The following is a 27,419-nucleotide window of genomic DNA, read 5'->3' on the forward strand; positions in this document are numbered from 1 at the left end:
ATGAATGAAATCCCAATCTCTTAAACTCCTAGCAGAACTAAAACCTTCTGTTTTATAGCTCTCAGACCTTAGCGGCTCACCAATTTTGCCAATGCAAATTTTTGGATTTAGTATGGACTTTAATATATTATTATCAAGGTGGCTGGATTTAAGGTGTCAAGTAAGTATGCAGGCTGCAGATGGGAACAATGAACGAAAGAGTGTGAAGAGGTTCATAAAAGACCTCTAGACTGAAGGTAGGGGGGTGAGAGTGAAGTGGTTTGTGATAATGTTTCAGCCTCTAGGGCTTCTTGTGAGAGAATAGTAGAGCTTTTGTTTTCGCCTCTCACTTCCATTCCTCCTGCCAGCCTCAAGAAAGCTTTAGATCTTATGCATCTCATGGGTAGCATGTTTAATCTTCTTGCTGCCCTTCACCATCTCAGGCCTTTTAAATGCCTGTATGAAATCCAGCTCTTGCATCCTTTGGTAAGGGATGTTTCAGGGAGGTCGCAATGCTTTGGTTCTAGTAGTTCCATCCCTGTAGCAAAGGAACTGCAATGTCCCTGCAAGGAACAAAGCAAGATTTGTCTGCATTCACAGACGCCCATCTTTTTAATGGCGAAAGAGCTCTTCTGTTTAGTGGGTGTCTAAATGTGATGCCACATATGTCTCTGCTGCCTTTCTGCATGTTTTAGTTAGAAAAGCTTGCACAGCCTGGCTGAGACTGATGTAAGTTGTAGTTCCAAACACCTGGAGGGCCCCAGACTAGAGAAATCTGATCTTGCTTATCTTCAGTGCAAAATGGAATAAGGTGCTATTTAAAATAGAAAAAGTCCCTGAGCTAGAATAATATTCAGGTAAGATGCAGGAGAAGCTTCAGACAATCTACCTTCTTTTAGATTCAGCCACTCCTTAATTTGTAATATGAGTATAGCCCACAGTGTGCTACTCTACAGGGATGCTGTCAGGAGCGCTGTTTACATACATGTATGGCATGTACTCAGCCATAGCTGGATAGTGCTTGCTGTCACTGGAATGGGATTAACGCCTAAATAACTTGATAAAGATGGAATTCCAGAGCATGGCTGGAAGGCACTGTGATCTACTGATACTAAGGAGGTGTGATTCTGTAGGCTGTCCCTATGTAAGCTCGTCCAAGCTCTTGGAAGGGAAGGAAGAGTGTAACTCTCTGAATTTTACCCACAGTTACATGAGAGTAAGCCTATTTGAATATAGGAGGACATACCTCTGAGTAACTGTATGTAAGGCTGTGCTACAATTAATGGAATTTTGTTGACCAGGAGCTGTCTATGTGACCTATTTGATGTGTCACCTCCTTTGCATTCAGAGTGAATGTTGCACTAGTAACAGCAGCAGGCAGGCAGTAGTATCCTGGATACTGTGGCCAGAGAATATCTGTAGAATAAGTGATATTGATATTAGTGAGCTGGCGTGGTTGCCATGTATGCAACCAATCGCAATATTCTGGGATTATCAGTTTATGCTTCTGTAATTCCAAGGCTGTTGTTGCCCTTTTCATTTCCCAAGCCTATAATTCAAGTGGAAAACTTACATTGGCTCTATAGGATGTACAATGAATTTTAAATTCCTTCGGCAACTCCCCCCCCCCCAGCACTTTGATAACCTTCTCGAAACCTCTCATTTGTGAAGACAGCCTAATATGCCCTTTGGCTTGTTTGAGCAAGATACAGTACAGCAATGCCAGCATTTCTGCCCCATAAAGGACAAATTATACTGACAAGCTTGCAACCATCTATGGTTTGCAGGTGTTAAGATAGGAAATTAATTAAGATCAGGTCATGGAGGAGAAGGGAGTGTGGCAGGAAGGGAGAAGCCATAGAATTGCAGAGCTGGGAGGGACAACAAGGGTCATCAAGTCAAGGAAGGAGATAAAAGTGAAGGAGGGCTATAGAAGGGCAAGAGGGAGGTAGAGTTATAACCTTGCAGGGGTGCCAACTTGAATTAAATATGGGGGGGGGGTATGCCCCGCCTTGCATAATCGATCACGTGATTCCGCACAAGCACACCTTTAAATGGCAATGCCCATCCATTTCGGAGAGGGGTCCAAGTCCCCTCAAATCTTTTATGGGGGTGGTGGTCTGAACTGGTTTGGGTCCTTTGTATCCTTGTCTTTGTAGTATGGCTTTTCATTTAATTTACGACGCACATCTCATTTGGATATGTAAGTAAATTAGTATATACTACTAAAATACAGCTTATAACGGAAAGCATATCGGGGCGTCAAAGTCCCCAAGGAATAACTGAATAGGACCGACTTGCATGTGCACCTTCGGAAAGGAGAGCATTCTGGAGTCGCCCCTTTCAAAGTGTCCATCAACCATCTCGATTTTGAAAGGAACGGCGCTGCGGGAGGAAGCGCGCTGTGTCTGCCTCTCCCTCCTCGCGGGCTTCCTCCGCGTCGGCGAAAGTTTGCCGGGCGGGCGAGGAGGGGAGCCGCGCAGCTCCCGTCCGAGGGACGCGGCAGACAAAAGGGAGGCGGACCTACGTGGCTTCCCCTCGAAAGGCAGCGCGGCTGCTGCTGCTGCGCCGACGACGACTGGTGGCCGCGGGCGACTGCGAGGCGGCGCGCTGGGAACCAAGCGAGGAGCGCGGCTTCCCCGGAGGTCAGATGCGCGCCGCGGGAGGCGCCCGCCGCCGGACGCGCCCGCCGCGCTCCGCCCGTGCGCTTGGCTCTTGGCTGCACGCTGCAAGCCGAGCGGGCGGTCAGGTCGCGCTGGAGACTTCGCAGGAAGCGGGGAGGCAGCCCGGGGCGCGCAAGCGTCGCTGATGGATCGCCGGGACTCTCCTGTCTGCTGCACGGGCTAAGGCGGGAATTCCCTGCAGCAGCAACAGCAGCCCGGACGGGCGGACGGAGTGTGCAAGGCATGCCCGCCTTGAAGCGCCTGCTGAGAGCCAGGCTGGGCAGGCGCTGCTCCGCCGCCTTCTGCCTCTTCTGGGCGGCGTGCGGGGCGGCAGGGGGCGCCTTCTTCTTCTTAGCGCACGGCGGCGTCCTCCTCTCCGGGCGCTGCACCGACGAGCAGAGCCACAGGATCCTGGCCAGGCTGGTAAGTGGCCGGGGGCGGCTGCGGAGGGGAGAAGGGAAGGGTAGCCCGAGGGCGAAGTCCAGGGGAGCCCCCTTCAGACCCAGCAGGAGAGACCCGTAGTCGGGGCCAGGCTGTTTTGCGCCCTAGGCGAGCCCAACTACTTGCACAGACAAAGCACACACACCCGGGGGGGGGGGGCGAAGCTAACAACAATTGCCCAATTGTGCAGGGCTTACCTGCTCCCCTCCTCAACATTTTATTCAAGTTGGCACTCTTGGATAGAACAAAAACCAATCTGTATAAAACTGTGCCCCTCTAAAGTGTGCGCCCCGGGCGCTGCCTCGTTGGCCTCATGACAGCACCCGCCCTACCGGCAGTAATGCCTTACTATCTGATCCGAGGCCGGGAAGCCGGCAGACTGGCGAGCCTGGTGGAGAGGAAGACAAGGAATCCCACCATAGGCATAGTGGCAGAGGCAGTTCTCGGTTTGCCCCTATCCTTCTCCCTGCTGAATTCTACTAGGACTCAGGAGGGAGAGGAAACTGACAGGCAGGACCACTCCCTGGACTGGTGGCTGTGTGGCTGGGGCAGGGCCTCCTTGGCCCAAACTGACCAACCTTCATTGACTCCACTGCCGAAAACGACATAAGGCTCGGCCACACTTCTTTTTTGGTCTGAGATTTTTTGGTCAACCAGCAGAGAACCAGTTTGTTCCAATTCAGCGCTGAATGGCAGGTTTTCCCAGAGAAAGAGACAGGATGAGAAATGGCCCCCTCAGACCTGTGCCTCAGAGTCATGGGGCAAGCAGAGGAAATCTCCGACAAAATAGGGGTGGCTGAGCCGGTAGATGCACCAGTGCAGACAGATCTCACCTCTGGATGAATCCTATTTCAGAGCCAGGCGGGCTAGTAGACATCATGGGAAGGAGGTTGAGTCCTGGTGGGCAGCAGCAGCAAAAGGCCAGGTTGGATCAAAGATGTCAGGATTAAATATTCCCCCATGACATTTTCTGGATGTCCTAACTCATGTGCCTTATAGATTGCTTTGCGGCATTTATTTCCTGTCTTCCAAGATGGCTTGTGTGGTTCTCTGCTCTCTTTTTTATCCTTGCATTAACCCAGCAAGGCAGATTAGATAATCTCATGCTTAAACATCCTAGTTTAATAGAAATATGAACCTGCCTGCCTCTCAGGGAAGGGGTGCAGCTCAGTAGCAGAGCAACTGCTTTGTATCCAGAAGGTCCAAGGTTCAATCTCCAGGTGAGACTAAGAATGAGCCCTGAAACCATAGAGAGCAGTTCCAAATAGACAATACGGAACTAAATGGAGCAATGATTCAATCTGGTATAAGGCAGCTTCCTATGTATATAGTCCAACACTCTGTCCACTACATCATGCCACTTCTCTATTGCTCGGGGGAAAGATGGAGCTCAAGGCCAACTGAACTTAGTAGGACTTCACTTCTGAATAAGTGATCATGGGATAAGCTGTAGGCATTGATTTAACAGAAGATTAAGAGTGAAACAGGAGTGTGGATGGATAAAAGACCATGAGGGGGATTAATAATAATAAAAAGTGGGTGGAAAGCCTAATATTTTTGCAAGAATTTTGAGCGCTGTGGATACTTACTGTGGATACAAGTGCTTAATTTGTAAAATGAGAGGTGCCTGGAGTTTTTCATGATTTTTGCTTGAGAATACCTTGGTTCCAGATGTTAGGAGCTGATTGTTACAACTCAGTGGTGGGGAAGGAGGACATCTCCACATGCCGTCAGAAAATCCAGAACTCCTGGATTATATGCAGTTGGCAGGCACAACGTGAATGTAAAACAAAAACAGAAATCTTATAGATACACCTATACATCTAAGTAAACTTTATTAATTTGGTTAGATGTTGTAATACTAACAGTGCAATCCCATGCATTTCTACTAAGAAGTAAGTCAAACTTAGTTCAGTGTGACTTTCTCTGAAGTAGGTGTGCTTCAAACTGCAGTGTTCTACCGATAATTGACATTCAGAAGTGCTTTTTATAAACCTATCCATTGTGGGTCAAGTACCAAGAATTGAATGTATAAATGCAAGCCTGAAGTGGTGAGACACAAAACAATACAAGGGCAAACATTACTAGAGCATTATCTAAAATCTGTTCCTTTATCAAGGTGGTCTGCATTAAAGATGTCTCTCACGATTAAAATCACACACTCAGTTTTCAAAGGAGCTATGAATTTTGGTAGAGACTAAGACACATGAACTTTCTGGGCAGCCAACCATTTGGTACATCAACTACCGTATTTTTCGCTCTATAAGACGCACCAGACCACAAGACGCACCTAGTTTTTGGAGGAGGAAAACAAGAAAAAAAAATTCTGAATCTCAGAAGCCAGAATAGCAAGAGGGATCGCTGCGCAGCGAAAGCAGCAATCCCTCTTGCTGTTCTGGCTTCTGTGATAGCTGCGCAGCCTGCATTCACTCCATAAGACCACACACATTTCCCCTTACTTTTTAGGAGGGAAAAAGTGAGTCTTATAGAGCAAAAGATACGGTATGTACCAAATGTTGGAGGAAAAGGGGGGGGGGATAATCCCCACCTTTCCAATAAAGCTAATGCAACAAAATTTTCTCTTGGATTTTTCTTGGATCCATCCTTGCTTATGGATGTGCATGAGACAGCTGAGTTCAGGAGTGCTTTCTGCCAATGGTATCTGAGCCTCCAATTGTACTTGTTCCTGGGAAAAGCAGACCTAACCTCAGACATTCATACCTTACGGTTCAGTTGCATTATTCAATTTGTAGTAAGTCCAATTGCACTCAAGAGGACTTGCTTCTAGATATGTATAGGATCACCTTGTTAGTCATCCCCCCCCCTTCAGATAGATCGCTGCAATTCACTCTACATGGGGCTGCCCTTGAAGGAAGCCTGGAATTTGGCTCTGGATGCTGCAAAATGTCTGAGGATGGCAAGATGGGCTGTGTTAGGCCATGTTAGGCAAGAGGAACTATAATGAAGCGATTAATAGGATCGTGTTAATTGCATTGACACAATCAACATAATGTGTAGCTTGGCCCAGAGTTAAGCACTTATAAATCCCATTGAAATAAATGGGATATAAAAATACTTTGGGTTGTATCCAGTGTTAGCCCTGTTTAGATTAGACCCCTTGAGATTAATGGACACAAGTAACTTAGGTTCATTCATTTTAGTGAGCTGCATTCAACTGAAGTCTTGTGCTCCCAGAAGCCAGCACAAGTCCCACCAGGGCAGCAGGACTCCTCCCTCCCTATGCAACCTTTACCCATGTTACCCTCCCCAAAATCTCTTTGGGAGGGTTGGGACAACCTCCAGAACAGGACACAGAGCAGGAAAGGGTGATTGCTCCACCTGGCATGCAGAAATGCATGTGCCAATGAAACAGTTGCCTTAGTGCAGGGTTTCCCAAACTTGGTTCTCCAGCTGTTTTTGGACTACAACTCCCATCATCCCTAGCTAGCAGGACCAGTGGGTTTTTTTTGGGAATTGTAGATCAAAAACAGCTGGAGACCCAAGTTTGTGAAACCCTCCCATAGTGTGATGTTTAATTCCACCAAGTGGGTCTACTTAGTTGGATACAATCCTTTGGTTTGGCTTGGTTACGTTTTCATAATTTGTAGTGCCAGTAGCATAGTATTCTTTGTGGCAATTGTTCTAGGGAATAGCTTGTTCCACATTCACTGCTTACCGTAATTTTAAAAAATCGGGGGAAACATGTACGTCAGTAAGATGCTGTCACCATGTTATGCCACAAGGTGCCATGCCATTCCCTTACCTCCACTGTGCCATACCATAGTTAATAGATTATATAGCCAATTCTGGCTTGGTGGCCTGTAGATGATAAAGGATCATGCTTTTGAGTAAAGACTAATGAGAGCCAATGAATCCTTGATGTCATGAATTGGAGATTTGTGAAAGTATTGGCATGAAAAGCACTAGGAGACAAGCAGCCCATGCTGATGGAGTTTTGCCTGTGCTTGGGGGGGAGGGGCGTGAGGGAAACAAGCCAGGCTGCTGATTAAGGGAATCGTCTGCTGCTTGCAAAGCATTTGCCACTGTGACTGCATCTTACACCTTTGAGGCAGCAGTTACTGTCAATTAAAGAAGACAGAGCATTCAGCTGCCAGGTCTAGCTGATAAAACGCAGTAAAAGCAGACGGGTGGGAAAAAGGCAATTTGTATTTTCTAGTGAGTTTTCAAGGCAACTGTGTAGGTGGGCGTTAGGCTGCTCAGCTTGAACATCTGCAGTCCATATCCATTAACTTCCCCTGATAAAATAAGAGGATTTATTATTTTAAGATAGCTGAAGGAAGGCTTGCTCTGTTTTGTCTGTGCGACAACACATATCTAGAAAGTAGGAAAGTTATTCCAACGTTTTCCTAGCTTTCAGCTGCATAGTGCATTCTTCCTGAGCATATAATATAATAAACAGAACAAGGGGCAAAATAATTTCTTGCTGGAAAACTGCTGCAGCCTATAAAATGCCCTCTCTGCCCAGTCTACACCTAGATTAAACCAGAGCACCTGTGTGTCGAGGTGAAATGTTGTGTTTGAGCTGTGACTTACAAACATTTTCGGACTAAAATACTGTGTAAGGGATTGTCTCTCAGCTTTACAAGATGAGCATAGAGGGTTAAATAACAGGCCAAATTCCTTTATTTGCAAAGGGCTTTTGTCAAATGGGAAAGGAAGCCTAATGGAAATTAAATAATCTATTACGGTAGCAAGCTATTGATGACTATAAATTTTCCTGTGCTGTGTATAATAAACGAAGACAAATTATGTGCTTCTGCAGCCTTGCCAACTTCTTGGAAAGAGCAAGAGGATGAATTCTTTCTATCCCTTCTCCGTGGCAGGCAGCTGCAGTGCTGGATACCTCTGAGATACAGAATATTTTCCATTTCCTCCGGAGCTCTGCTAGAGCTCCAAAACAATTTGGAGGTATCTGACATAGCTTTGGGAATCACATCTGCATTATTCCCTTTGGCCTGTGTCCTAACTTGGATCCCAGAAGCAGAAAAGTTATTTGCAGCCTCATCCACACACCAGATAAGCCAGAGTGCTGCACTAGGATTTAAGCCAGTTCAATTCTATTAACTCCAAATAAACTAATTTGGTGGGGTTGGAGGGTGCCTGTAGCTCTCTAGTTGTCATTGGAGTAAATTCCCTCTCATCCCTGACCATTTGCATTGCTGGCTGGAGCTGATGGAGTCCAACCACATCTGGAAGGCCACAGAGTCCCTATTCCTGAACTAATTTGTCTTACATTCTAACAGACCAATTTAATTGGTTCCCAATTAATCCACGGGAAACTAACCTTGTGTGTTTACAGTCTAGTCCTCAGAGTGGTTGCATGATTAATTTAAGAGAGCTTTGTCATTTGCTCCTGACTCTTTGCGATCGCTGGGAAGCTTTCGGATCTGTTGTTTATTGAGCATTTATGCTGATACGTCCACATTGAACTTATGTGGCGGTTATATGACTGACACTAGATGTTTATTGAGATTCATCCTGATATGTTTGCATGGAGGCCACACAGCTAGTGAGAGTTATCCCACCCTTTGCAGTGCAGTTTCCCATCACTTTTATTATGGGTTTTGCAGTTAGAAAAGTGACTAGATGATTGCACTAGAAAGGGAGGGACAATTTGTGCGAATAAGCAGGCTCCCTGGAAGCTTCCTCTTTCACAAGTAGGGGTTGGGGATCCTGTGGCCCTCCAGATGTTGTTGGACTCTAACTCCCATCAGCCACAGCCAGCATGGCCAATGGTTAGGGATGATGGGAGTTGTAGTCCAGCAACACCACATGGGGAGATGCCAAGGGAGCACCAGCTCTTACAAATATATAAAAGGGAAATGGATTGCTTTAGCGATTGGCTATAAAACGGATATTCTCAAATTTACTTCCATCTGTCATGTCGTACTGCTTGCATTAGTGAATGGCTTCAGGCAAAATCAGTGCTACTATTTAAATGCAGTTTTTTGAGTCTCTGCACACAGAAGTCTTTGCAGGCGTAAGTAAGATAGCTTTTACAATGGCGTGTGCTGCGGTACTCACATCCATTTGGTAGAGCTACAGGCTTTCGTGACCTTAGGAGAACTTGGTTCTGGAGATGAGTAAAGTATGCAAATTTCTCTCTGAAAAAGGCTGGGACGCATAGCGATTTGATACGCCCTAGCTACGATGGATGGATGGATATAACATTTCAAATGATTGTCGGTGGTGGGATGGGGGGGAGGTGGAGATGAAGAATGAAAATAATACCTGAGCTCACAGCTGTTTGATAAAACCAACATGCCAGGCATTCAAGACAAGCTGCTTTGGGTTGTATCCCGTGAGGACCTTGTGCTGCTTGAATGCACTTCCAAAGTTGGACACTCATTTTTTTGCCAATTCAGCCCTGATGGCTGAAGAAGCCTCCACAAAACAGCAGGGCTACAGTAGGAGGTATGGTGGAATTGGTGGACACCAGGGCTTTGTGAAAGTGCTTTGTGTTAGTGCAAAGCAACTTTGTGTTCAGCCTTCCTCCCCCTTTTAGAACTGTAGAGTTGGAAGGGACCCCACGGGTCATCTAATCCACATTCTTGCTCTTTGGAACTCGCTATGATGGTGGTTTTATTGCCCACCCTTCAGCCTAATGCCCAAGGTGGGTTACAATGATTTAAAACTCAGTTTCAAAACACAATTAAAACACACACATATACATAAAAAGGTAAAGGTACCCCTGCCCATACGGGCCAGTCATGTCCGACTCTAGGGTTGTGCGCCCATCTCACTTAAGAGGCCGGGGGCCAGCGCTGTCCGGAGACACTTCCAGCACCAGCGCAGCACACGGAAACGCCGTTACCTTCCCGCTAGAAAGCGGTACCTATTTATCTACTTGCACTTAAGGGTGCTTTCGAACTGCTAGGTGGGCAGGAGCTGGGACCGAAAGACGGGAGCTCACCCTGCTGCGGGGATTCGAACCGCCGACCATGCGATCGGCAAGTCCTAGGCACTGAGGTTTTACCCACAGCACCACCCACATCCCTACATATACATACACAATCTCAAAAAGAAAAAAAAGGCTGGGTCCTGAAAGTATGCATATCACAGGTGTTGAAGGTCAGGATTAAGAGTGCTACAAACCTATGACAGAGCATTATGATGGCCAGTTAAAAGTATATTTGAGCAACCCAAGCAAGGAAAAGGAATATCAGTTAATTTACAAAAGTTGGTATTCAAGTAAACAATCACATTGTAGCCATTTACTTGCTATTTTGCGACAATAGTACCAAGGCTGATCCCTCATTTAGAAAACTTGGGGCATTGCCACCACTGGTGGTGGTGGTCTCTTCAAGATATAGCTGACTGATCTGGTTATCAGGAAGAATATTTCACCCAGGGGAGAAACTTGGCAGAGCACGCGACAAGTTCTACTCTACTATTTGTGGCTCCCAGAAGGACTCAGGAAATGGTATAAAGCAGTGTTTCTCACTGTGGCTCCCTTCCGACCTCGTTTCCTTCCTGTGGCCCACCCCCTGCCCTACCGGTAGAAAGGTAGCTACTTAAATGTTTTGTTTGTAAACAGAACATTTTTTTATAATTTATACAAAATACAATTACATTTAAAAAATATACTTTTAAGTATTTCTCGACCAATGGGACCCTTGTGCTTGTTGACCAGAAACAAGCTTTTTTATATCCGGTTCTATTGTGTGAGGGATAACTGAAGATCTCCTCTGTCCATTTTGTTAAGGCGGTTCCTCATGAGGCTGAGTAACTCTTGCATGCAGCTATGTACCTCCTTTCACAGTAGTGCTTGCATGAAGAAACAGCACACCCTCATAACTAACATTGCTGCAGCCATACACCTTGCCTGGGACAAACAAGATGCGGGCAGCTTAGTGTGTGCAGCAGTAGGGTGTGGAAGTGGGAGAGAGAAGGAAGCAAGAAGCGACGTTGCCACAGAGAGCGCATGGCACTGCATCTACTGAGAAGCATGGTCGTTTCTGTGTTCACTCTACTCCTCTGTTTTCTTTTGTCGGTCACTTTTCTGTTTTCTTCACTTCTCACTTTCCTCTGTGGCCTCCTAGTCTCATGCCATGCCCCCCCCCCCATTTATACGATTTTCACCTATGGCCGCCTTGGAATATCAGGCGCGGGCAGGCAGGGGGCCATATGGCCCCCAGTTAGGAAACACCAGTTTAAAGATAGCTGATAGCAGTTCCTCCATAGCACTGTTGGAACTATTTATTGGCTCTCTCATAGGAGCATGCAGGGTTTGCTTCCAAACTTGTATCTGGGAAGCTTTTGTGTGAAGGCAGCATTTCTATGCGCTGTGTGTGGAAGGGGGTGGCGAGGCATAAAAGCTGGCAAACCATCGCCATTGTTGGAGATGAGCTGAGGCAACTTGGCATCTGATAAATATAAAAACACGGGGCAGTATTCAGCTCCTGTATCCCTTTAGCACAAGGATTTCCGCTTGCACAATGGGATTCCCTCTCCCTTCCCCTGCAAGGGCCCTGCACCCTCTGCTCCAGAGCATTGGGGGAACCCCTAGAAAGGATTTAGGGGTTGCACAGGGGGAGAGCATTCCATTGCACAAGCAGAAATCCTTGCACTGGCAGAATGTTTCGTGAACCCTGTGCTGGATTCTACCCTTATATTCTGTACGTAATCTGTGCCATTTGGAACTGCTCCAGATTTTGCTCTCTCCATCCCTCGCATGCAGAGTCCATAGCCAATAGAATGTAAGCTGGCAGAGACCTGGGAATGGGATGAACTGGCTGGAGAAATATGAGAGAGCCTCGCGGGGCTTGCATTTTCTGGGGTCCAGCATTTCTCTCATGTGAAAATATATTGTGGGAAATTCCTGGTCTGAAGAATGGGGCGTGTGGAGGGGAAATTAACGCAGAAGTTGGTATCAAGCCACTAACTGGCTGTCTGATTTTCTTACATCTTCCACCCTAGCCCACGTCGGTCATCTTCTCCTCCAGAGAGTTGCCTGGAATAGACTTTGCAGCTGCACTTCTGGAAGGTCTGAATGGACACAGTTATGCAGATTGCTTACACTCCTAGAAACAGAGGGATGGAAACAATTATGGCTGGAGGAAGGGACTGGCAGGGGAAATCCTGTTTATTTATTTATTTTGGTGCATTTGAGATGACCACATAACTATAGAGTCCTGATTTCTTTTTTGTCTCTTTGGTCATGAACTGCAGAATTTGCAAACCACACAAATATGTCCCATCATACCTTTTGTCAGTGGACACCAAGTGACTTACCAGCAGGTCTTGATTAAGAGACTGCCCAGCTTTGTTGTACAACAAGCATGTGGTTTTTGTTTCATTTTACAAGACCCTGCATATTTTCAGCTTGGCAGATAACAATTGCTCTAATGCCATCACATCTTAGGATGTACAGAGGCAGATTGTAGCCCTCAATTCTGTGTGGTCACAACTCCCTGTGCATTTCAGTTGGTCCCACAAAATGTTTTCATAGCAAGTTTCTCCACCGCCGTAAGAAAACCCGTATCATAATGCCTTACAGCTGTTTATCTTTATCACTGCTTTTAATCATTGTGTAAAATTACAGGCTTTCTGGCAGCCAGTTTTATGTGTGGCAAAAAAAGTTGGATGTGTCTGTGTTTTGAAGCAACAGGCTTCACATTGCTCTCTGTGATTATTTGAACCCTCAACCACCATCTGGGTGTACAGACCAAAAGTACAGACCAAACTCACCCTTGACATAGCATCCAAAGGAACCTGAACTTAGGGTGTCTCCTGACAGTATTTGGTGGGAGGGATTCAAGTGCAAACTAGAGCTTTAGAAATGGACTTTCTGCATGTAGGAAAGTGACAGGGAAATGCATTGGAAAAATTTGGGTTGAATAAATGGCTAACGGGCAGATGTCAGCCCATAGAATAATCAGAATGAATTAATGAAATTCGAATATAAATTAACCAATACACAGACTTTGTGTAAGCAAATCGGGATGAATGCTCAATAAATAGGCCATCTAGAGGGAACCCTTAGAGCAAAAGTACAGAGCTTAAACAACATGAGATACAATTTACTGACCTTTGTGGGCTGTCTGTTTATGAGCTTGCTACCCTTGAAACAACAGCTAGCAAGAGTTTCCTGGGTTTATGACCTGACAGGTCTGTGGGAAAGATGGAACAGCAAACATGGGCAAACATCTCCCTCAAACTTTCCTGACACCTTTGCTGTGTGTTACATTTGTCTGTGTCATGGAGAACTTGAGTATGTAAAGCTCCTGCAGGGATTTGTCCTCTTCCCCTACTCTTGATGTGACTGGAAATGGTGGCTTTCTGCTATCAATTGATTCTTTCTTTCTTTTCACATTTCTCCAGTGCCTTGACTATAGAAAAGGAGCCTTGACAGGAGACCTTTGCGAAGACTTGTGTGTGGCACAGAAGTTGATATACAAGCGCTGCCTTTATTATGACAGAGGTAAGAAGGTCATCCAAGCTGACTGGAGAGGTCGCCCAGTGATCCTGAAATCCAAAAATGAAATCTTCTCTAGCTACCACCACCTTGGCTTTCTGGAGGAAATGGAACCGCAGGGTATTCCAGAGGCAGAGCTCCTCCTGATGGTCGCTTTGGAGATCAAGAATGTTCTGGGTCTAGAACTTCCTAATAACACTGTGGTGCCTTTGTGGACGAAGGGGAGGGGCCCACACTGGAAAGCGCAGCTGGCTAGCATGTGGTCCCTACTCCAACAAGAAGAATATATTTACTTCAGTGTGCTGCAAGACTTCAGTAAACATGTCCTAAGGGTCATTGGCTCCTGTGGCCACTTCTATGCTGTGGAGTACCTGACCGCTGGGCATACCTGGCAGAAAACTCTCTTTTCTGTGGAAGATGCGGTCGGCGTTTCCTTTTCTGGGATTAAAAGCAAGGCTAAGGCCATCACTGAAATTGCCATCAGCTTCCTGGATATGGTAAAACATTTTGACAATGACTTTTCTCACCGGCTTCATCTCTGTGACATCAAGCCGGAAAACTTCGCCATCCGAAGTGATCTGACGGTAAGTGAGGACCTCAATGTCATAACTGTGGTTTGGGCACATGTAGCATGCAACTCATAATCAAAGGAAATCTTCTTCATTGATATCCCATATGCAGAGCCCTGTGTCGCACAAGTGTTCCCAAATGTTGACTGGCCTTGGAAATGTGTCTGCTCGGAAACATTCATACCATTCATTTAAAGCATATGGGTTCTCCCTATGCCAAAATTGCTGTTTAAGGGTGCTGGGAATTGCAGCTCTGGGAGGAATAAACTACACTTCCCAGGATTCTTGAAGGTAAACCATGTACCGTACTTTAAATTAATGGTGTGGATGTGAGCCAATGACTGACTTGATGAATCTGTCACCTATTTTGTTGTCGGAAATCACTTGTCTTCTGCAAGTGGGTCCTGCATTCTTGAAAAACTGCCTCTTTTGCAACAATATGTTCTGAACAACACAACAAGATGTTTTTTGACCATACGAGCTATGTACCAAAAATCAAATAACATATAGAACAAGTGGGACTTGCAACAAAATGTTGCAGTGTGAAGTATTCCTGTTCTAGCCTTTCCCGGCATATTCTCTTCCCCCATTCTATTTTTCCCAACAGAGACTCTTAGTGTCCTATGGTCACTGAGCACACTTGATTTGTTTCCCTCCCTGTTCTTTAGTGGTCCCCCCCTCCGAAGATTTGTGTGTGTGTGTGTGTACTTCTGCTAATTCCCAGGTTCCCAAGCTGATATCTCCATCTAGCTGGTGCTGTTTTAGCTACAAAATGGCTAGAACTTCCATATCTTGGAGAGTCAAGTACTTGCCTTGAGCATCTTCTAGAAGTCTGCTGGCTTATAGATGACATACAACACAGAGGTCGGGGCAAAGGATGCTTTGAGAAATTTTGTTATTGATTTGATCCATTGTGAGCCTTTGGTGAATAGAAATCCAGTTCAATACTGGGCCTCAGCTGATATTTTTTGTGAAGATGGAGCATTCTATAGAAGGCTCTTCAAATCATACTCTCAGTTTAACTTGGAGCAAATTAATTTCCTCCTGTAGAGTGAAAGTAGAATATGTTCATTAACACGGCTGCCAGCAGAGCCAGTATTTATTAAGTATGCACACAGAACTTTGCACTAGAACGTGCTGTGCAAAGGTTAAGCGTGTGGTGATTTAAAGGCATAGGTGTGTTTTTACTCTCCAATTTATTTTTGTGTTTGTTCAGGTGCGTAATTAGAAGCTAGGGAATGGGTGGGAAGCAGCAAAAAAAAGTGAATTATTAAGTGAAAGAGATTTTGTTTTTTAAAAAGCTCTGCTTACCATATGTTAAATCAGATTCAGCACGGTCACTATATAGCACCACTTCATTCATTTGAGGACATCTTCTACCTGATCAGATTACAACAGCATCCTTCACCCATAGGGAACTGCTAGCTATTCACCAACGCCATGCCTACATGGTGCTGACAATTCTGCCCCCTGCCTGCCCACCCTGTCATGTCCCTCTTCAAGTCAGAACTGTTAGTTCACTGGCTGCCAGTTAGTGGTGGTAGCCAATGACTGCCTCCTGCTCCATGCTGTGCTAGTTGCATTGCTGGTATAGTCCTATTGATTGGACCCAGACTGTGATTCATTGCTTTGTAGGTCCGTGTCTGAGTCTGTCCCTGAGTCATAGGGCAAATGTCAGCCTTGGTGCCATCGCATCTCAAGCTTATTCATAGGGAAATGAGTGGTGGTGAAGTTAGGCTTGATAGCGCTGCCAAAAAAAGTCCTGAAGAATAGTATGGGAAAGCAACCAGTCTCATGAAAAACGTATAACTTATTCCAGCAAGTGCCAATGCCTCGCCATTTGCATTAATCTAATATACATCAGGATTTGCAGTTGGAGGGCAAACATGTAGAGATCGCTCTTGATTTCTGGATATGCCTCCTGGGACTAATACCAAACTACTGATGACATCCTTGTTGCATCTTTGTTGTGTGTGTCTTTTGTTGACTGCTTTTTGGCACGCAAATTGGCCCCGAGGCCGCCCCATGCTTGGCTAGTCTGCCAGCATGAGTCTTCTGTGTGTAAACTAATGGAATGGCTGGTATATTCTATTTCTTTTCTTCGGCAGCCTGTATAAAGCTGAGTTTCAGCCAGGCTACCTCACATACGGAAAATAAAAGGCAAGCCACACACATTAAGAAGATCTGGCCCAGTTATGTGCCTAATAACAATCCGCCAAATAAAACCCAGTAGCTGGAATTTTTTTATCAGTGGACCCACTTAAAAAATTAGGAGCTTGATGAAGTTAGAGCAAGCTGCAGAATGCTGCATACTAGATATGTTTCTGATATTGCCTGCATGAACTTGCGAAAGGCCCCGGGGTGTGTCAGTCTTCTAAAGCTTTCCAATAAGTCTTCCAAAAACGCTTCGAGCTGTATTCTCCTTGAGGTCTGCTCAGAAAATGAGAGGGCCATTTCAAGATCAGTACTTTCACCCTGTCACTCAGACAACTGTGGGTTTGAAAGCTGCCTTTTCTTCTCTCACTCCCCATTACTTTAAATGTTGTTGTTTTTCAAGTGAAAAGAGTGTCCACTGTAGAAAGTGTTGTACTGACAGCTTGGAGACTAGAATTCACAGTTCACATTATCCACAGAATGAACATGAAGTTGGCAGGCAAATATCATTAGAGGCACTATTATCAACTCCTTTTGCTTTAAGGGTTTAATCCTATACTGAAAATCTGCTGGCTGAGGGGCAACAGGATTTTGCGGCAAACCTTGTTGTGTTGGCTGAGTGCCAGGTATGCCCCTGAAACCCTCAGAACATAACAAACCCTCAGTCATAACAAACATCACCACTACCCCTCCAACTAAAGACTTCCCAGCTTCTCAATCTATTTGCAGTTTGTGGTGTATTCTGGACAAATTTTAATCTTTTTCTCCCCCTTTAAAACTAAGAAAGGTGTGTGCAGAACAAACTGTTAATATCAATTTTGTGAAGGATGGCTATCCTTGCCCTTGATACCTGGCATAGTCTCTCCAAAGCAGAGCCCTTATTCCTTCTATTGTTTGCAAGCACACACTCACACACACATTGTCAAAAGACTTGGGTTGATGAGGCTCACAGTTCAGCAGTAGCCCCACCTCAGCAAGTTGCAGTTATCTACATTTCTAAAGCATTAAAACAGTTGAGGAACCCTTGGCCCTCTAGACGTTGTTAGTCTACAGCTCCCATCATCCCTGACCATTGGCCAAGCCGGCTGGGGCTGATGGGAAGTCCAAGTCCAAGCACATCTGGAGGACCAGAGTTCTCCTATATCCCTGCTTTACAATTATCCCAGTTCAGAAGAGCTGCACTGATGTGGGTATGTGTTTACTAGGGCATGTTAAATTCAGGTTCCCACTCAGCCATGAAGCTCTCACTGCGTATTCCTGGGCCACTCACAGTTTCTCCTTCCTAATCTCCCTCACAACGTTGGTAATAAAAATGGGGTCAAAGGGTATTCTGCTTTGAGCTCCTTGGAGGAAAGGTGGACTATACATAAAATCTCTGTACAAACCTTTGCTGATCTAGAGGGTGGAAATAGCTTACTTATTTGGATTTTAAATGGTTTTCTTGTTGTTGCCCCACAGCGATGGAGAGTATCTGGACTTGGGGAATCCTCAGCAGTTGATGCTACTGACAATGGAGAATGTAGCATCTCAGAAATAGGTTAAATACTTGAAAAACAGACGTAATGGAGCAGTTCGTGAAGCAATTTCATTTTTTCATAGAAGATATGAAAATATTTTATCTTAATAAGTTGGAAATGACCAAAACACTAAGTTTACCTGGTGACATGGTGACTCCAGAAGACCAAAAGGATGAGGTCTGTGCTATAGATGCACCAGAAAAAGAAAGTTAAAAACCCACCCATAGTTGTCATGGGGACAGTGGAAATAGATTCACAGACAAACACCCCTAGGCAAACAAACAATAGCTGCAGCAATAGTAAATGAATGAATGAATTTATAACATGAAACTCTGCACTTGATCAGATGTTGACTTTATTTTTATTTTTTCAGCATTGCCAAGCTTTATTTTAACGTCTTTGCTCTAATGTGTTAGGAATGTAGCAGATGTAAAGCATGGAACAGTAGGAGCCAGAGGGGAAGAGAAAGAGAGAAATCACCACAATTGGAAGCAAATACCATACAGTGGTGCCCTGCAAGACGAATGCCTCGCAAGACGAAAAACTCGCTAGACAAAAGGGTTTTCCGTTTTTGCGTTGCTTCGCTAGACGAATTTCCCTATGGGCTTGCTTCGCAAGATGAAAACGTCTTGCACTTTTTTTTAAAGCCGCTTGAAGAGGCGCAGTTGCGACGGACCGTGCTTCGCAAGACGAAAAAATCGCAAGACGAAAAGACTCGCGGAACGAATTCTTTTCGTCTTGCGAGGCACCACTGTATTGTCTCAAGGGGGGGTAGCTGTACGTCCACTAAGTCCAGCATCTAAAATTACCTAATTGCACACAATGGGTGGGCCATTAGGTCACCTGAACATAGGAAGTTCTTTTATACAAGGTCAGGCTATTTGCCCATTGAGCTAAGCCTCTTAGTTAGTTTCCTCTGACTGACAGCAGGACTCCAGGCCTTAGGGAGAGGTCTTTCTGATCCTTTTAAATGGGAGTATCAGAGATTGAACCTGAGACCTTCTGTATGCAAAGGATGTGCACTACCGCTGGGCTATGGGAAGGGTCAGCTTCCTATTGGACTGCTGCTGTTATGCCACTGAGGGTGGGGCTTGCTAGAGCAAATGGAACAGAATTTATGTCATCACAGAAACCACTCCCCTTGTGAAGGAGAATTGACCTACCTTATTCCAAGGCTGCCATTTTCTCAGGGATCTCCAAGAAGAACTTCCCCTCCTTTCATGCCAAAGTTGTCTGTTACTCATGCAATTCTGTTTCAAGCCATGGTGTTGCAGAGCTAATCTGTGAAAGCTCTTCCACTTGTAATTTCTAATTTTCTCTTGCATTCATCTCGGAATGCTTGAATCAGCAGTCTTTAGGGCTCAGGAACAACGAGAGCAGAAAAGTGGCAATTTGCACGGACCGTTGTCACCCTTGAATGCATTTTTCTGGTTTGCAGGTGGTGGCTATTGATGTAGACATGGCTTTCTTTGAACCGAAAATGAGAGACATCCTTGAGCAGAACTGCACAGGCGACAAAGACTGTAATTTTTTTGATTGCTTTTCAAAGTGTGACCTGAGGAGCAGAAGATGTGGAGCAGAGAGAGCCAATAACAACCTCCAAGTGAGTGGCTACGGGCTTATTTGTCTCCCTTACTGGATGCATGTCTTGACTTTAAAATACCCATGAAAGTGCAAGTTTAAAATAAATGATGCTGCGAGCGACTGTCACTTAAGGACTTATTCACACATGCATGCACACCACTCGATGACTGCAGCTCCAAGCAGTAGCTTCCATGGATGAACAAGCTTTCACAGATGTAATCAACGCAGACAGAGTTTCACATCTTGCCGCATCATCACCTCAAGCAGAGTGTGTTTCAGTGAAGATGAGTGACATCTAAAGTGGCAGCGTTCCATGGCTGGTACAGGGTTGCTGCCAAAAATGGCACCCCCGTGGCAAATTTTGCTTACTGCCGTAACATCAAGTGATACAACATTGATGCAGCGTCACTGCTTTGTCAGGATAGCTAACTTCCAACAGCAGCCAAATGTGCTGCATGGAGGGTAGGAAATCTCACATTGTAATGGCATTGCATCACTTCTCAAGTCCTTCTAAGTCCCTTTCACTCGTCATAGTAAAGCTGGGCAATATCTGGTTTTCAGCATTGTGATATGTCATCTGCTAAGCGTCACAGTATAACAATATATCACGATGTCGAAAATAAGGATGTACAATAGTAGAATCATAGAATCATAGAGTTGGAATAGACCACAGGGGCCATCGAGTCCAACCCCCTGCCAAGCAGGAAACACCATCAGAGCACTCCTGACATATGGTTGTCAAGCCTCTGCTTAAAGACCTCCAAAGTAGGAGACTCCACCACACTCCTTGGCAGCAAATTCCACTGTCGAACAGCTCTTACTGTCAGGAAGTTCTTCCTAATGTTTAGGTGGAATCTTCTTTCTTGTAGTTTGGATCCATTGCTCCGTGTCCGCTTCTCTGGAGCAGCAGAAAACAACCTTTCTCCCTCCTCTATATGACATCCTTTTATATATTTGAACATGGCTATCATATCACCCCTTAACCTCCTCTTCTCCAGGCTAAACATGCCCAGCTCCCTTAGCCGTTCCTCATAAGGCATCGTTTCCAGGCCTTTGACCATTTTGGTTGCCCTCCTCTGGACACGTTCCAGTTTGTCAGTGTCCTTCTTGAACTGTGGTGCCCAGAACTGGACACAGTACTCCAGGTGAGGTCTGACCAGAGCAGAATACAGTGGCACTATTACTTCCCTTGATCTAGATGCTATACTCCTATTGATGCAGCCCAGAATTGCATTGGCTTTTTTAGCTGCCGCGTCACACTGTTGGCTCATGTCAAGTTTGTGGTCTACCAAGACTCCTAGATCCTTTTCACATGTACTGCTCTCAAGCCAGGTGTCACCCATCTTGTATTTGTGCCTCTCATTTTTTTTGCCCAAGTGCAATACTTTACATTTCTCCCTGTTAAAGTTCATCTTGTTTGTTTTGGCCCAGTTCTCTAATCTGTCAAGGTCGTTTTGAAGTGTGATCCTGTCCTCTGGGGTGTTAGCCACCCCTCCCAGTTTGGTGTCATCTGCAAATTTGATCAGGATGCCCTTGAGTCCATCATCCAAGTCATTGATAAAGATGTTGAATAAGACCGGGCCCAAGACAGAACCCTGTGGCACCCCACTAGTCACTCTTCTCCAGGATGAAGAGGAACCATTGATGAGCACCCTTTGGGTTCGGTCAGTCAGCCAGTTACAAATCCACTGAGTGGTAGCATAGTCAAGACCGCATTTTACCAGCTTCTTTACAAGAATATCATGGGGCACCTTGTCAAATGCCTTGCTGAAATCAAAGTAGGCTACATCCACTGCGTTCCCTTCATCTACCAGGCTTGTAATTCTGTCAAAAAACGAGATCAGGTTAGTCTGACATGACTTATTTTTCAGAAATCCATGCTGACTATTGGTGATCACCGCATTCCTTTCTAGGTGCTCACAGACTGTTTGCTTAATGATCTGCTCCAGAATCTTCCCTGGTATTGATGTCAGACTGACTGGGCGATACAGTGGTGCCTCGCAAGACGAAAAGAATCCGTTCTGTGATTCTCTTCGTCTAGCGGTTTTTTCGTCTTGCGAAGCAAGCCCATTGAAGGATTAGCGGATTAGCGCTATTAGCGGCTTTTAGCGGCTTATCTGCTGATCGGATCAGCTGATAAGTGGCTTAACGGCTTAGAAAAATGGGGGGAGGAAAAAAGACAAGCAGGAACTCACAAGCCCATAGGAAATTTGTTTTGCGAAGCACCTCCAACACGGAAAACTCTTTCGTCTAGCGAGTTTTCCATCTTGCGAGGCATTCGTCTTGTGGGGCACCACTGTAATTATTTGGGTCCTCTCTTTTCCCCTTTTTGAAAATAGGGACAACATTTGCCCTCCTCCAGTCCGCCGGGACTTCGCCTGTTCTCCAGGAATTCTCAAAGATGACTGCCAGTGGTTCTGAGATCACATCTGCCAGTTCTTTTAATACTCTTGGATGCAGTTCATCTGGCCCTGGAGACTTGAATACATCTAAACTAGCCAAGTATTCTTGTACTATCTCCTTAGTTATTCTGGGCTGTGTTTCCTTTGCTGAATCATTTGCTCCAAATTCTTCAGGTCGGGCATTGTTTTCTTTATCGGAGAAGACTGAGGCAAAGAAGGCATTGAGGAGTTCAGCCCTTTCTGTGTCCCCTGTTTGCATTTCACCATCTTCTCCTCTAAGTGACCCCACTGTTTCTTTGTTCTTCCTTTTGCTACGAACATACCCATAAAAGCCTTTTTTGTTGCTTTTAACCTCTCTAGCAAGCCTGAGTTCATTCTGTGCTTTAGCTTTTCTGACTTTGTGTCTACATGTGCTGGCTATTTGTTTGAATTCCTCTTTGGTGGTTTCCCCCCTTTTCCATTTTTTGTACACATCCTTTTTTAATCTTAACTCTGTTAAAAGTTCTTTAGATAGCCACCCTGACTTCTTTAGGCACCTTCCATGTTTCCGTCTCATTGGTATTGCCTGAAGTTGTGCTTTTACTATCTCCCTCTTAACAAACTCCCAGCCATCATGAACTCCCTTTCCTTTTAGTATTACTGTCCATGGGATCTCACCCAGCACTTCCCTAAGTTTTATGAAGTCGGCTTTCTTAAAGTCAAGAAATTGAGTCCTAGTATGCTTGGCTGCTCCTTTCCGCTGTATAGTAAACTTCAGAAGAGCATGATCACTCGCGCCTAATGATCCTTCCACTTCTACCCCACTAACCAGGTCATCAACACTGGTTAGGACCAGGTCTCAAATGGCTGTTCCTCTTGTTGCTTCTCCCACTTTCTGGACAATGAAGTTGTCTGCAAGGCCAGTGAGGAATCTGTTTGACCTTATGCTCTTGGCTGAGTTTGACATCCAACAAATATCCGGGTAATTGAAGTCCCCCATTACTACTATCTCCCTTCCTTTTGCATGCTTGGCCATCTGTTCCAGGAAGGCATCATCTATGTCCTCCGTTTGGCTTGGGGATCTATAGTAAACTCCCACAATGAGGTCTCTGTTATTCTTCTCTCCCTTAATTTTGACCCAAATGCTCTCACTTTGGCTTTGAGGTTCTAAATCTTGGATCTCTTCACAGGTATACACATCCCTGACATATAACGCCACTCCTTCTCCTTTCTTGTCTGGTCTGTTTCTCTGAAATAGATTGTATCCCTCCATTATTACATTCCAATCGTGGGACTTATCCCACCAGGTTTCAGTGATGCCTATTATGTCATATTTAGTTTGCTGTACCAAGAGCTCAAGCTCATCTTGTTTATTTCCCATGCTTTGCGCATTAGTGTACAGACATTGAAGTCCATTAATCATTCCCCCGTGTCTCTTATTTAAGGATTTTTTCCTCCCACCACTAGGTCTGCGCGCTGTTTGGTTCTCAAACTTAATTCATTCCAGGAGTCTGTTTAACTCCTGAAACCATTCAAAAACCAAGGCGCGGCTTTCGGTTGGCTGCAGGAGCTTCCTGCACTCAAGCGGAAGCTGCGTCGGACATTCGGCTTCCAAAAAATGTTCACAAACCGAAACACTTACTTCCAGGTTTGCGGCGTTCAGGAACTGATTTGTTCGGGAGCCAACCCCTTTCAAGTTCCAAGGTACCACTGTAACTATGTAGAGGTGAACAGAATAATGCGCTTGCAACTGCTACTACTTAGGGGTCTAAAACTGATGCATTTTTATGTACCTTTAACATATTGTTACAACTGTTATTTTGTAGTACAAAGCAACAGGGGCAGCAGGAATCATGAGAGAAGCAATGACCAGTTTCACGGTTTCCCCCACATCACAATATTTTACATAGCACCCACACCCACACCCACATTGTGATTCATGATATGTGGCCATGTAAAATATTATGAAACCATGATCACGAGGTGGACTTCAAACCGGTTTTGGGCGATGCATCAATACATCGCCCAGCCCTACATCATAGCTCCCGCGTTGCTCTACGCAGAAGGGGGCCCACACTGAGCAGTGGCACCCACATGAACAACACTACATGGTAGGGATGGATCCTTCACAAGTTCAGCTCTAAGTGTGCGAAGGCATAATTGCTACCTAGAACCCTGCATGACTGCGGTTCTGGATTGCATGGAAGCCTTTGCACATATCAGCTGTACAGTCAGAGGCTCCAGATGTCCACATTGTTTGTGCAGATGGTAGAGGGCTTCCTGGTGTTCCTTTGCAAAGTAATAGGGGAACGATTGGGAGTGAAGAGGATTCTAAACAATTATGCCAGTGCTGCTTAGGGTGGCATTCCCATTGTAGGTGTACCATGTAGCCCAGCTGTCATCTGTGAGATCAAGTGATGTATGGACTTGTGTGTGAACTGGTGACTCCAGATATGGATGCTTTTTTGGAGTGGAAGCAAATGGGCTCTTCTACCTATCATTCTGAATGAATTTAGAAGCCTTTGTTGTCACTAGGGATGGACAGCCTTTGTCTATCCTCTTTTATTCTTGCTGGCACTCAATCATAGGTCATAGGAAATAATAGGAAATGTATATTCCTCATGAGACCTTCCCACTCAACATGGAAAGATCAGAGGGTGATGGGGATGGGAACACGGGAGGCAGGGATGGTGTGTGTGTGTGTGTGTGTCCACAACACACCTTGTGTCTTCATGCATTCCGTAAATGCCAGGAGAGAGCATATACACTCCTTTTGCAAGTAAGATGACAGAGTGCACTATAGTTTGCAGTTGGTTTAATCAACCAGAGAGTGCAGGTTTCCTGCTTCCAAAGAGCCAAAAACATTAGAACTTATTACTGAACTTAGATAAATTATATGACTTAACAATAGTCCAGTCACATCAGCAAAATATATTTTGCGTGAAGATCTTAACCTTAAAGTTGGATGGGACTAAAAGATCTTGTGTGTGAATTACTGTTTCTCTCTCCCTTTCCATAGGTCATCTGTGAAAAAATATTCCGTCCCTGGTTTTCTCTGAACTTCATGGGATCTGCTGTCTCCTTTCCCCTCCAGCTGCAGTTACAGAAGGCAGTGCAGGATTGTGCAGAAGCCAGCACCAAGGACACTGGCCATCATCAGAGCCATTCTTCACATTCTCTTTCTGAGTTATACCATTTGCTTCGAGCTAGTCAAAAGGAACTTCAGAAATCCAGTAGCTACCCTCATCTAATTCACCAATGATTACTATTCAGGGAAGAAGGACTTTTTGTATTTTTCTTCTTACATTCAATAGAATTAATTTCCACTTAATGACTTCTGACTGTGCTTTTCAAAACTGTGATTTGAAGAGGTAGCGTGTTTATTATTAATACTCTTTGAAATGCAAAATCATTTTTATTGGACTCTGTTTTTGCTTCATTCCTGAACCCATGCTGTTTCTCCCTGCTGTTATTTTGCATTATATTGTTTATCCAAAAAGCAGCAGCACCCGTCCAAACTAATGTCTGACCCAAGGGTGGAACAACATTTAAATTTCAGATGTGCTTTGGAGATGGTGGGGCGGGGGGAGAACAGCTTTGTAAGATTAATTCAAACTTGAAAATAAAGAGCTGGGGTGGAGTGGTCACCTAATTAATGTTTTATTCAACAGAGATTATATAGACTAAGATCTTTGTTAACAAGAAAGGGAATAGATATTGGAACGAAGGATACCGTAGTTTTCTCGCTGCCTGCCACCCATCGCTATTTAAGTCAAAATAGACTAACAATGTTAGTGGTTACATTAAAACTGTTTCACCCATTGATTACAATAAAACAGAATTAAGGCTACAAAGGTTGGGATCACAAGGCAGGGGTCAGCTACCCTGTGCCCTTCTGTTGGACTACAACCCCCATCAGCCTCAGCTAGCATGGCCAATGGACAAGGATGATGGGAGTTGTAGTTAGATTAAGCACAAAATTGGCTAAACCACGTACCTCATCCCAAGTTCAGCCTGGGCCATTACTTCACTATTTCAGTGAAACTGCAGCACTGATTGAACCAAAGGAATTGGCTCTTCCACAAGAACTGCGACCAGAGTCAAGAAATATGGTACCTTGCACTTGGCTTGTCAGGTCTTAACCCAGAGTGGTGGTCTACCTTAAAATCGCTGGAAAGGTGGGACACTCAGCAGTTGTGGCTTCTTCCACCTGTTTCTTTTCAGTCTTTTTAAACCCACCTCAATTCCTCCTGCTTAGAATTATAGAGGTTAAGTCCTGCTTATTACAGTAGGTGAACAAGAGGTTTGGTAGGGTTGAAAATCCGGACAAAGTTGCTGAGCTTTTTGGGAAAAATAGGAAAAATAAAATCCATTTTTGAGCTTTTTTCAAAATGGAAGATAGGTAAAAACGGCACTGCCGGCATGGGCTGCCATGCACCCAGATTTTCCTGGACATTTGACACTGCTGCCGACTGCAGTATTCAGGATATGTCTGGAAAATTCTGGACGTATGGCAACCCTAGGTTTGGGCAGAGGAGAAGACATAGCTACAGAAATGCCTCTCTAATTTGGAGTTAAACCATCAAAATGAGTTTCAGCCTCCTGCATCTTAGTTAAAATTGTCTGGGACAGGAGTTCATCAGAATCCACCTGAACATCACAGAATTGCCACCACAGAATTGAACCTCTGTCCAAACAACATCAAAGGGAAGTTTGCATCATTACATTGTTCCCGAATTGCCTCAGACCTCCAGCAAACTGGAGATGGGTTCAGCAAATGCTTGTGCACAGGGTTTTAAAGAAAAATGAATGAAAGCATGCATCATGACAATGTGGGTTGTCTGGTAGAGAAGAAGGATTGAGAACTGTGTCCCACCATGTTTAATTGTCAAGGGTAGGCACTGATTGCGTATTGCACTATCATCTTGATGGCATTAATCTGTGACACAAATGAGAGTGAGAGGGGATGTCTTCGACTGTGAAGGAATATGTTGCTGACACAACAGAACAATATTAATAAACATACAGATACTGCCTTCTAGGGAAAGAAGCACTAGGTTTTTGGACAGGCTCCTGGGGAAAACCCCCAATCCTTTCATATCCCTATAATATACAGGAGGCTTCCTCAACCTCAGCCCTCCAGATGTTTTGAGACTACAATTCCCATCATCCCTGACCACTGGTCCTGCTAGCTAGGGATCATGGGAGTTGTAGGCCAATCTGAAGGGCCAAGGTTGAAGAAGCCTGATATAAAAGTGTTATTTTTATGCATGCTACATCTCACATGAAGCATAGATGGAAATGCTATTGTGTCTAATTTAACTGGAATTTGGGGAGAAGAATGAAATCTGTGTGCATAGGGGTAATTCTGATTCTAAGGAACACCAGCGGCAGCACCCTAAGCACATTTAGTCAATGTCAGTCGCTCTGAGTCAAATGGGGCTTACTCAAAAGTAAGTGTGCCTAGGATTGTAGATTAAAAATATTATACTAAAAAAGAAAAACGACACTTGAGTTTTGGAATAAAATCTTCTGTTTTTCATAAGCTCGCCAGTTCTTGAGAAGATTTAATAAATGTAACTACATATGGCAAATTTCTTCAGCGCCTTGAAGCTGTAAGCTGAACAGTGTCACCTCATGGGTGTAGATTATGGCTCTGCACCACAAATTCTTTAGGTGTATTATGTCCACTC

At 44.8% G+C, this 27,419-nt stretch overlaps 1 protein-coding gene across 1 annotated transcript; it reads left to right on the plus strand.

Annotated features, from left to right (window-relative positions):
- Positions 1–2,663: 2,663 nt before the first annotated feature.
- On the plus strand, positions 2,664–27,271 carry DIPK1C (divergent protein kinase domain 1C). The gene is made up of 4 exons (XM_081204211.1): positions 2,664–3,065; positions 13,428–14,105; positions 19,200–19,364; positions 24,746–27,271. The coding sequence occupies exons 1-4, from the start codon at positions 2,886–2,888 to the stop codon at positions 24,986–24,988; spliced, it is 1,266 nt and encodes a 421-aa protein (XP_081060337.1). The 5' UTR covers positions 2,664–2,885; the 3' UTR covers positions 24,989–27,271.
- The last annotated feature ends 148 nt before the right edge of the window (positions 27,272–27,419 follow it).

This window comes from Podarcis bocagei (genome assembly GCF_964188305.1).
Source record: "Podarcis bocagei genome assembly, chromosome: 8".
NCBI lineage: Eukaryota > Metazoa > Chordata > Lepidosauria > Squamata > Lacertidae > Podarcis > Podarcis bocagei.

Excerpts from the sequence above, each read along its gene's own strand:
- DIPK1C (XM_081204211.1), top strand. The coding sequence starts at position 2,886 with ATGCCCGCCTTGAAGCGCCTGCTGAGAGCCAGGCTGGGCAGGCGCTGC. Across the intron at positions 14,106-19,199 it reads CCATCCGAAGTGATCTGACG|GTGGTGGCTATTGATGTAGA; the intron begins GTAAGTGAGGAC and ends TCTGGTTTGCAG. Across the intron at positions 19,365-24,745 it reads GAGCCAATAACAACCTCCAA|GTCATCTGTGAAAAAATATT; the intron begins GTGAGTGGCTAC and ends CCCTTTCCATAG.